This window comes from Diabrotica undecimpunctata, chromosome 5, assembly GCF_040954645.1.
Source record: "Diabrotica undecimpunctata isolate CICGRU chromosome 5, icDiaUnde3, whole genome shotgun sequence".
NCBI lineage: Eukaryota > Metazoa > Arthropoda > Insecta > Coleoptera > Chrysomelidae > Diabrotica > Diabrotica undecimpunctata.
The window spans coordinates 129,356,529-129,368,974 of record NC_092807.1 but is presented as its reverse complement, the minus strand read 5'-3'; the positions used below and the strand labels follow the sequence as shown (position 1 = coordinate 129,368,974).

The following is a 12,446-nucleotide window of genomic DNA, read 5'->3' as shown; positions in this document are numbered from 1 at the left end:
TATAATTCACATAATAAATTACGTTAGATAAAAAAGGTAAAATCCCGGGTAGTCCAAAACTAATTTCTGATAAGAATATTAATATAAGTGCGACGAAATACGCTATGAGCACGTGTGCTTGGTTTTATAGTAATTTCCAGCCACTTCTAGTTTGTCAAAAAGTAACTAACTTCGCAAAAAAATAATTACTAAATTCACTAGACAGTTCGGACTGGAAATAGCGAGCCGACTATAGCAACATATTTGTGAAGTAATATATTTTTCATATTCCATTCATTTGGTACCATAGATTAGTTGATTTATTTCGTGTTATCTTTATCTTTTGTATCTATTCCAACAGTAACCAGTGTATTATCACCATCTAAACCAAGATCAGTTAAGGTGTGGGAATAAAACAAAAAAATAGGTAATGATAATTTAGGTATTTATTAATTGATATCGGCATTTGACAAATTAATTTAAAATGAAAATATTCTGAATTTTGCTTCATATACAGACTCTTATATTAAAATTTATTATATATAATATGTACGTTATTTTATTTATATTTCTTTCTAAAATATATATATCCTAAAACTACATATGCTATAAGACTTAAAAACGACAAACTTAAAAATTAAAAATACAGAAAATGTATATGAATACTCTGAAAAATATATATCTATATACTATAACATATAACGTAGTGTTTCTAAGAAGTAAAAACTTAAATGAAAGACTTAGAGGTAATGAAAATGAGTAGATTGCGTTTACACAAGACGTTTCAAAATGTATTAATTCATTTGTCCATCGTTAGATCTTATTGCCAATTCTTCAGATATAAAGCACAACCAATTTTTATATATGTAGGTATATAAGTGGACATGTTTTTTACTTTAACATTATGCATATATATATATATATATATATATATATATATATATATATATATATATATATATATATATATATATATATATATATATATATATATATATATATTAAATATATATAATTATATATATTCGCTGAATATTTGGCAATGTATTTGACATTTTAATTATTTCTGCATAAACCCTTTTAAAATAATGTTCATTTTGATACGTCCTTCAGAATACATGAGTTTAGTGCAGGTCTTTACAAACATAAGAAATATTTACAATTATAGGATCGAAGAATGATTTTAATAGACACCATCACACTTTTGGCATATTTTTTAAATCAAAAAATCATCGTATACATGTAGTAAATCTACGTTTCAAAATTTATCTATTTACATTCAAGTAGTTATATTCAAAATATAAAAAATATAATCCTTAATTATTTAAAAAATGAAAGTTTAACAGTCGATAACATGAATTTCTTTTTTAGGGCTTAGCAAAACTAAAACAGTCATGTTGGACATGCATCTTATATAGCTTTTATGGAAATTTACTTACCCAAGTAAGTCAATTAATAATATTTTATTACAACTCGCCCATTAGTGCCCAATAGAGTACCTTAAATTTCATTCATCGTTTTGATAGATTATTATCATCCATATTTTATATAGTATAGAAATGAAGTCATTGAATTGCATTAAGCTTTCTTTTTAAAACGTTATTTCTATGCAATTTAAAATGAACTCTAGCGTAGAGTATATGAAGGTTGTGCTGTTATTAATACTCCTAAGACTCTAATACATTAGCACTGCAACCATCCTGATAGTTGGTTGTTAAAAGTTCATGCTCACGCTGAGTCACAGTAACCAAGTGCAGTCACAAGTATTATGAACCCTTTGTGTTAAGGCAGGCGAGTATGCTGTTCCTCGTTGAACGTCGTTCCCACTGAGAGCATAAGAATTATTACTGGTCACATTAAAGTCACTTAAGTCTCTTACTAAGCTCTTAAGTTCAGACTTGGTCTGTATGCAGATCACCTCTTAGTATGTACAGATATGAACTCCGTGTGTACTTATGAAGATCTTTTACTTAAAACGAGCGGGCACAGCAAGTTGAATAGTTCTGATGTAATAAAATATTAATTTTCTTCTTAATAAGATGTGTATTCCGGCCACGAAGAGTAAAAGTAAGAATATATCTCATATATGTAATTGTGTCCAGGCGACTTCAGCGCCACTTGAGAGTCGCGCAGAACTTGAAGCGGTGCAGGTAGCGTGTGCTTGGATAATACAGAACTTACAAATAATTTATAAATTTTCCCGATGATTCGGCGCCCGATTTGATGGCCGATTTACTTTATTATTATCAACCTTAAGCACTCTACATTCTTTAAACGAAGCATAAAATTCTATTCTACTGCTTACTATTGCTCCAAATTTCAAGTTATGTGGTAATTTTAGCGTACACCATATGCAGAAATACAAATTTATCGTAAAGGAACAACCAATAGTTTCTTTCAGTATTTCACAGAAAAATTCTGAACCTTATTTACATCAACAGTAAAATGCCCCCAATATCAAGGAGACACCATTAAAATGAAAGAATATTGGTTTTCCTACTTTCTACAGTAAACAAAAATTATAATTAAAATTAAAAACTAACAACCCTAGTCTTCTATATTTTCAAATAAATATTTTGGAGAAACAAAACAGTGTATCGTTAGCAATACATGGTTTTTGAGTATACTATAATAAGTAGGTTCATACGTCATTCATGAACATATTTAAGCGGGTGAATTATTTGTATCAAGATAATCATCACATCATTGGCTGGTTTGCCAGGAACAATATTTTTTTGACGTTCAGTTCTTTCGAGCGTGGGTTTGGATCTTACTGACTGCGCCATGATTGATTAATGATGGTCATTAATCAATCAATGACTGGTACTAATTAATTAAAACCACATTAATCATCACATGTCTGTGTCTACTGGTAGCTCTCATGAGCTGGCGATCCTGTAGCAACCCACTTTAACCTAGAGCGTAGTGTGTAGAGAGTAACTCATAAGAATTTTTTTATTTATTTCTTCGCCATGGCCATGTGCCGTCTTTTTTCGTTCCAAACTTTTTACAACATCAAGGTAATTCATAATCTTTTCCAATTAGATCTGTATCTCTGAGCGTTTTCAATATCAGTATAACATTCTCACTGATAGTAAGTCTATTTGCCAATGAACTGATTAATATCTTCCAATATACAACTCTCCTTGTAGGCTTTCATGATCTTCTTCACATCATTCTTCTTCAGCATCTATGATTCTACTCAACAGTAGAATACTCATAAAATATCTTACAACTCCTTTAGAATCTATGATTCTACTTGACAGTAGAATACTACTATTCTTTTATATGGCCACCGGAAAAGACGTTGTGTTTGCCATATGACTATGTCTTCCATTTCGCATGTGCGTTATGCTTGGGGTGGATTGGGTAGCTCAAAGTTCATGTTAATGGTCCCCAGACCGAACAAAAGATGCGTCCTTGGTTTGGGTTACTTCCCTTTCTAGGGAAAACAGTTTCTAGGCTCACAAAACAGGTGATATTGCTTCGGAGACATAATGGATTATTATTAATAAAAAATTCGTATCTGTGGTCAATATTCCTCACAAATAAATCAAGAAATTTTATATTCCATTTCGAATTTAAATTCTATAAAATCCACACTCATGATTGCTCCAGAAGCACTGTGTTGACACCGAAAATAAGAATTATGAGAAAATTAAAAAAGGGCAATGTGTTTTTAGTGTTAAAAAAAAAACTGTTTCACAGGAATTTTCGTTAGGTCAACTGACATTATATGTATCCATTTAATTTACATTTCATATCCCAATATTCATAACAATTTCAAATTTATAATATAAAACTAGAAAGCCTTTAAATTTGATTTTAAAAATATGCCAAAATCAACAAACTACAAACATCAATACTATGGCAGACATGTTCATTTTCTATCATCTTTCTACTATCCTAGATTGCCCAGACAAGAAGTAAAAAAGCAACAATGAGAAACCGTTAACGATTAAAGAAAAAATATAGAATAAACATACTACAATATGGCTCAAAAACACGCAACTCATATCAGTTACGTTATTAAGGTAAGGTAGCGCGACCATCTACAATTTTTTCTGCACTTTGGCTTCGAGATCCTTTATTTGTCGATATTAGTTTTAAAAATAGTAGAATGACTGTAAATTTGAGGAAATATTTCCCAAATTTGGGTCATCATATATGCTTTTTCTTAAATATTTTGTAAAACTAATCTCATCTTAGGCAACAATTACATCAAACGCTTGGACTAACGAACAAATACGCCATCTATATAGATAATAATAAACAGCATAGTCACTTGTTCAACATCCAGTGATGCAGTTTAGTAAATAGTGAAACAAACAATGAAAAATTGTTCTAAATTAAACAAATGATTCAAGAATTTTATGAATAAGTTGATGTACCTATATAATAAATATAAGATAAACGTTAATACGTTTCAATAATCACAAACTGATGATCGAAATCGAGATGACAAAGATCTCAAACAGAAGAATATAAGGCAAAAAGTACCAATCCATTTCAATCAATAAATTAAAGTATAAGTATAATTAAATTATAATAAAAAGGAATATTACTTGAAATACAAGCTAAATCATAACGTAAATATTTCAAATGGGATCATTAAATTATTATACCATTTGTTAGCATTTGTTTTAGTAAAAAAATATGTTCCATTATCATTTATAAATAAGAAATTTCAAAGGATAAAATAAAAAAAAACACAACATTAAAGAATATCCTAAAACAGGTCCAACAACTTATTCAAGGACAATAAAAATATCATACATAAAAGACGTATCAGAAAAACTAACGATATGAAACAACTATTAATACAAACACAATGAGGTCTTTTGGAATCAAAGGGCTCCAAAGCAAAAATAATTAAGGATCTCTAACGTTCTATATACAAAACAAGTAGGAATAAGTAAGGACGTGAGACAGGGCTACATCCTCTCCCCTCTACCGTGTAACATGTATGTGGAAAAGATCTTTCAACTTGCACAGCAGAATGAAAAGGTATCAAATTAAATGGAATTCCGATAAATAATTTGCGATATGCTGATTTAGCTATCATAGCAGACAACATAGAAGAATTACAAGATATAGTAAATAATATTAATCGTTGGAACGCAATATCCAACCACCTTATAAACAGAGTTGATAAATTTAAATATCTTGGAGCAACCTTAAACAGTAAGTGGAACTGTGACGAAAAAGTGCAGATACGAGTAACAATAGCTAGAAATACTTTTACCAAATTCAATAACTACGGTATATTTAATTCAATAATATTTTACGGTAGCAAGACCTGGTCACTTAAAGTAAGATCGCTAAGCCTTATTGAAGCGTTCGAAATGTGGTGTCTCAGAAGATTGCTTAAAATTTGATGGGTCGACCAAAATACAAATGAATAGGTCTAAAGAAGAGCAAATACCCAAAGAGATGTTCTAATATCTTTAACAGCGAAAGATCTCATCCCTAGGCCATATTTTAAAAGGCGACAAATATAATATTCTAACAACCATTTTAATGGACAAAATTGACGGTCGGAAAGGAAAGACGCTGTGCGACCTAATCAGAGGAAGAATCCTTACGCATAATCCAACCAGCATGAACTCCTACACGCTGCACAACGTACGACATCAGAAGAAGAACCAGAAGAAGCTCTATTTTATCGCAATATTAAACAACAAATAACAAAGACTGTAATTATAAAATACCTTAAATACAACATTACAACAACATTTAAAACAACCAACACATTGAGATCTATTTTATCAAAAACTAAACCCAATAATGAACAAGAAATATTAAAGAACTACGTTAATAAACTACCTAGGGAATACGAAAATATATATTAAAGAACTAAGTTGATAAACTACCTTGGGAATACGAAAATATTTATTTGGGTAAAGCTGGAGAGACTACTAGATATATATCAACATAAATAGTAAATAAATAAGGTTATATTTGGAAATATAACAATAATGTAATGAGGTGAACATACCGAAGTATCATAACACGTACATCAGTGAAATAAAGTTAATTCCTAATCCATTTGGTTAATTTAAGAGGGAATTGTATATTTTCTGTTTAAAATACGGGCACTGTATGCTAAAAAGTGACTACTCTGGATCTATATTAGTATATAATCTTATCTTTAAAAATATTTAACTGCCATACTACGCCAAAAATATAAAAAGGGATGATTGCTTCATTTTGGATTTGTCTATCCAAATTTATTGGTTTACTCAATATAACAAGCTTTGGTTATACACTTTTATCTTATTTACAGAACTTACATTAAAGTCTCATTTACAATATATTTTTAAAATATATTCGCTTTGTTTTCTTTCGAAATCAGGAATGTAAGCTCATAATAATCTAGTGATATTGTCATGGACTTTTGAATATTCCAACGGTTTTAGATACTACTCATACGAAGACATAATTTACAACTTATCATACTACCTACAACTATAAAGCAATGATATTATTGTAATATAAAGACAGTCTTTTGTGTAAAGTTTTTTTAAGATGTTTATTTTAACATTTCAACATTTTTTATTACTTTTTAAGTCTAATAAAAAATATGAGCAAAATCATATAATATCAATATATCAAAATATAAAGCGAAGCAAGAATATGTAAAATAATTTTATAGTAAATATATCAAAAACCGAATTGTGTAATAAGTTTGCTAGCTGGTAGACAATAGCTATAGAATTCAAAGGCAATCATCTTTGGTGTTAAGAAATATTTTCTTTTTTCTCTCTCAGAAATTATCAAGGCTATAGTTGTTATTTGTCTAGATCTGTGCCGACTCTCTGTGGGCTAGCTAAAACCTAATTCTCGTATTATTTTTGAACGTGGAAGATGAATCAATACCATTTCAGGTGTTTTACTTCTAGTACTTCCAGACTGAGGCACCGCACAGCACTTATAGAACTAAAAATTCATTTTTTTAATACAAAATGTGAAGTTTTAATTATGGCCTATAAAAACACATGTAATATTGCTAATTTCGTGCTCACGAAAATTGTGTTTTAAATTTTAATTAAAGTAGAATTTTTTATGGAGTTTAAAAAGGTAATTTTGTTGTTTATTTCAAACTGTTGCAATTTCTATAATTATCAGAAGTCTTCTTCTTCTTGTTCTTTTTATATAGACATGACTCTGTCTGTTTTTCAATGTGCCTCCAGAAAGTTGTCGTTCCATCGTTTTTGTGGTCTTCCTATTGGGGAACCGTCTCTTGCCGTCTTTACTACTCTATTTGTTGTCATTCGTCTTATATGATCGATCCATTCTACTCTTTTATTTCTTACCCAGTTCTTGATGTTCTCTGCCTTGCATCTACTTCGTATATCTGTACTTCTAGCTCTGTCCCATAGTGTCTTACCATAAATTTTTCAGTGTTTTTTAGGTGTTTTCATCTCTGCTGTTTCTAACATCCTTTTTGTCCTCTGTGTCAGGTCTTGTTTCTGCCGCATATGTCATTATTGGTCTGATGACTGTTTTGTAAATTCTGCCTTTCGTTTTTTCCCTATATTTTTATTTCTCCATATTGTTTAATTCAGGCAGCCTGCAGCTCTGTTTGCTCTATTCACTTGATCTTCCACTTCAGTTTCGAGCTTTCTGTAGCTAGATAATGTGATGCCTAGATATTTAAACTCCATCACTTGTTCTATTATCTGACTTTCTAGCTCCAATTTACATCTTAGTAAATTTGCTGTTGTAACCATGCATTTGGTCTTTTTTGGGGAAATTAACATGTTAAATTTTTTGGCGGTTATATTAAATTGCTGCAGCATACGTTGTAAATCATCTTCACTTTGAGAGAGTAGTATAGCGTCGTCTGCATAGCAGATTATTTTAAGTTGTTTTTCTCCCATTTGGTATCCTAATTTAGTTCTTACTGTTTTTATTATATCATCCATAATCCGGTTGAACAATAGAGGACTCAGGGAATCTTGCGTACAGTAAGTGGATAACATCTTTTAATTTGACCTGGTCAAATGTCTTCTTAAGGTCCACGAAACATAGATATGCCGGTTTTTTGTATTCTAATGATTTCTCTTGCACTTGCCTCATTATAAATATAGCGTCGGTGCATGATCTTCCCGACCTAAAACCTTGTTGTTCTTCTGCTAGTGTTATAATTTCATTCATTTATTTGTTATCACTCTCGTTGTTAATTATTAGAAATCACTCATGTAAATTCGATTTTATATTTGATTATAGTTTAAGTTAAAATGGTCCCTCCAATGAACTTACATTGGAAAATATTTCTAACGGCACACCTTTTGAATATTTCTAATGGCAAGTCTTTTAAAAGAGCCGATACGCTTTTTAATCTGCCTTTGAGTACTTTAAAAGAAAGACTAAAAGTGAACTGAAATTAAGCTACTAAGGGAGATAGATAAGGGAGATATTATTCGAAAAGCCTTGGCCGATTCACTATATCATTTCCCAAAGAATTGGAGACTTACTTAAAGAAGTATGTTTTAGATATGGAAGACCGACTATTCGACATGAAACCCGACAGGTTTTCTAAAAACAAAAAGTCAGCTGGAACGGCTTGGTTTAGAGATTTTCTAAAGACACATCAGAGATTTCTTTTAGAACTCTTAAGACTATCTCAGTTAGCCATAATTTTAGTTCCTAGGAGCGGAAACAGGTGGGTTTCCTAATAAGCGCTGAAAGAGGACCAAATGTCACTGTTGTTCTCTGTGTAAATGCTGAGCAAAAGCTTGGAAAAAAAGGAACGAATTATTATTTCAAGGCGCCTCATATGGAAAACTTTCTCTACAACTAATCTAGTTACATAAATCTGACACCTTCATTCTACCACATAAACAGTGCTCAGTTGAAAATATTCGAATTTCATCATCGTTGAAGGCTCCTCCACAGACAAGTAGTTCAAGACCTTCGCAAGTATCAGTTGTTTTCACCTCTACACCGAATTCTCTTGTGATAAAAGAAAAACAAAAAACACATAAGCCAACTCCACAAGCATCTAGAAAGGCTGCAAGCAGAAATGTCTTCAGAAAAAAAGCAGGAAAATAAGAAATTTGATGATAAGGGATACTGTCCGCTGGTCATCACTTTGTTACCTCAAGCTAGATTCACACGCAGCCCTTTACTTCTGCTTACTTGATGATGATATTATTGCAATAATATTAAATTTGATTATAAGAAAAACTATGGTATTAAAGTTCTTAGTGCAACAGCGAGAAAAACATGTAGAAATAGCTGCAGAAGAAACCTCACTATAAAGGAATATTTTTTTTATATTATTCATATGAGCACACTCACAACAAATAGAATCGTTGAAGATGTGATAATATTTCTAAGGTAAATTTGTCTGCGAGTTATTTTATAAAATGTTCGTTAGAAACTAAAAGTAAAGATTTATATTTATCTAGAACGATACTGTCCATTTAACGCAATTACATTTTACGAGTATCAATTGTTTGATAACTTTGATGTTGTTTTATTGCTCTTTTGGAACACATATATTTTTACACAAAAAACTATCTTCTTTATTAAACTGAAGAACTGCCAGTACATATTTTTGAATTGAGGATTTGATATGAGTTCTACCATATTTGATTGCTAGATAGGTAGTTAGATATACATTCTTTGTGACATAACGACCAATATTATACCTGTTAACACTTTAACATTGTCAGGATCAAGCTTTTTTATTATTCGTCAAAATAATCGACAGGATGAATATTACTTTTACCATTTTTTAACGCAAATGTCAAAGGAATTTGATTGTACATCACAAAGAATATAAAATTAGAGACTCCCTGTTAGAAAATACTTTCAGTATTCGTAGTTATGTGAACTTCATCTTTCTTTTTTGAGCTTTACGTGTAGACACAAAATACCAGATTTTTCAGAGTGAAATATAATACCATGCACTTTGTCAAAACTAGGAATGACTTTGAAAATCCTAGAATAGGCACGCCCACTTGATGCCCAGCAAAATAACCGGGAATTATCTTAGTAGGAGGAGTACACTCGACCTGTAAAAAAATTCCGTTTTTCTGTCTGCTCTCTGCGCCGATGGACAAAATTTTGAAAGTCATTCCTAGTCTTGACGAGTAATATTAATTTTACTGTTATTATGGAGTCGTGGAAGCTGCTTCCTGCTTAGTCCACTTGTTCCATACCCCATAAGAAACAACATATTAATTAAAAAGAGCAAACGTGTAACTGATGCAGTATGTTAAAGATACGTAATGACTTTTAACAATCCACAAACGCTACGATTATGAATTTAAAAGAGTATAGTGAATAGTCAATATTTACTCTTATTGTTGACATAACCACGATAAACCTTAAATACCATTAAACAAATAAAACATTTCTGACGAAAATAATACAATCTGAACAAAATCACAACAAAATCTAAATAACATTTCTGAGACTCAGTCCTACATCACTAGACTCTATGTATTGGTAATACTGGGAGGCTCAATTAATATTAGTCGGTATATAGAGTAGTTCAGTCCATTGTCAGTCTAGTTACCTTTAAAATGGCAACCGTAAAGATGTCTCAAAAAAGAATGTGGACGTGACCCTCTAAATTTGCAGTCTTATGATTCTACAGATCCAAGTTAACTACAGAATGCATGCTAATAGCATTTAAATTTTGATATATTAAAATATTACTAATAAAAAACAAAGAATTACATAAAGAGCGTGAGAAGTGAAGTAAAACAATCAATCAAGTTCTCAAAAAGTGGTAAATTAATTAGAACGCGTGGTATCTACTTTGTTAGAGGAGATCAAGGAATTGATAGTACAGAATAATGAAATAAAAGTATAAGAAAACAACTGCTAGTTAAATTCTGATTTAAAAGTCCTACATAAAATAAAAAATAATGTTAAAATACTTCACTTCTCAAACTTTGTATAGCTTGCTCAACTGCACAACCTGTATGCGAAAAAATTCTTTATTTTGAATTAATAAAACAAAACAAATACGATTCTGAGACAAATTAGAAACAAATCCTATGTATATCTATTATAATATGAGGTTTCGTGAGATATACTGCACACATTAATTTTATATTCATGGTAATAATAATAAAAAAATAACATTAACAGTCAATAAAAAACGAATAATGCAAAAACGATACAATAAATAACGATGCGAAAATAAATAAAATGAAAAAATGATTTTTTAAAATTACAAACATGATAATGCTTTTTTCTTAACAACAACAATTAACAGCTATAATAACGTAGTAACTCTAATGGACTTTATTATGTAGTTCACAGTATTATAAATAATCTTTAAAACAGCAAATGTTTTTCTGGTTGCCTACAATTAAGTTTTATGAAGTTTGAGAAACCCGAAAATTAGATAACACTGCATATTGCATCATAAACTAACTATTGGTTTAATACCAAGAAATCTATCAAAACTAAATCAGTTTCATATATTCCTTAGTAAAGTTGGATCTGTAGTAGAGCCTCCGAAGAAGTGCAGCAGTATATTGAGTAAAGTTTTTTTTTGAAAGAACACAGATACAGCTTGATTTGATTGATCTTTGACAATCACTAGAGAAATATCGTATTAGTTGTACTTCCATCAAGTGTTGAGATCAGGGTAGTCCGCACCCTTTTTGTCCTTTAAAGAACACATTTCGGGGCACTTTTGATAAGCGTCTCTAACGTTTGGAGGGCGCGTATCAGTCGCCGAACCTAGAACAAGCCTTTTTCCACTTGCACTGTGTGCACCACTGTTCTCTGTGTTCCATTCCATAAACCTTTCGGCATTTCTTATTTTCGCCTCGGATCCTCCTGGGGGATACTGGCATCTTGGGACTGTGAGGACGAGGCGACAACTTAAGGAGCTTGTGTGGCGATTGTGGAACCGGCTGTGGTGGTTGCGGCTGTGGCTGTATTTGATGCTGTTGCTGCTGCTGCTGCTGCTGACTTAGCAAACACTGGCGCATATTGCCAACCAAAAATCTTTGGTAATCGGGGTCTTCATGGAAAGGTCTGGCCATGTCGCGGTGGGAGAGAGTGGGAGGGGGGCTAGTCAACCCTAATTCTACTTCTGTATAGTAAAACTCTTCTTCTGAATCTTCGCACACTTGATCCCTGAAAAATAAAAAAAGAGTAACATTATAATATGTTCAACGAATCGTCTCGTCACTGCACCGTTAAAACCCGAGAATAAAAGGTGTAAAAAATGAATGTATTTTCGGCCCTCCTTCTGTACTGTTCTATTCGCGAACAAATATTTGTCAGGTTTTGGATCACAGCGACGCAGACGCTATGAAAAATACTTTATTACTGAAATTTAGAATAGGACATCGTCTGCCACTACTAAATCACACTTAAAATAGGAAATTGTGGTTAATATCCATTAAACATAGTAGAAAACATCAAAAGAAACAACGTTTTAGTGCAAACGTCTAAATATTCTCATTTATAACAATTGTGAACATTTT

General features: G+C 31.4%; 1 protein-coding gene across 1 annotated transcript in view; it reads right to left on the bottom strand.

The window, feature by feature from the left end:
* Positions 1 to 1,352: 1,352 nt before the first annotated feature.
* LOC140441791 (zinc finger protein 395-like) overlaps positions 1,353 to 12,446 on the bottom strand; it is a 232,435-nt gene continuing 221,341 nt past the window's right edge. Inside the window, exon 6 of the mRNA XM_072532712.1 lies at positions 1,353 to 12,093. Coding sequence (XP_072388813.1) covers positions 11,679 to 12,093 — 415 coding nt within the window. The 3' untranslated portion in view covers positions 1,353 to 11,678. The remainder of the gene's footprint in view (positions 12,094 to 12,446) is intronic.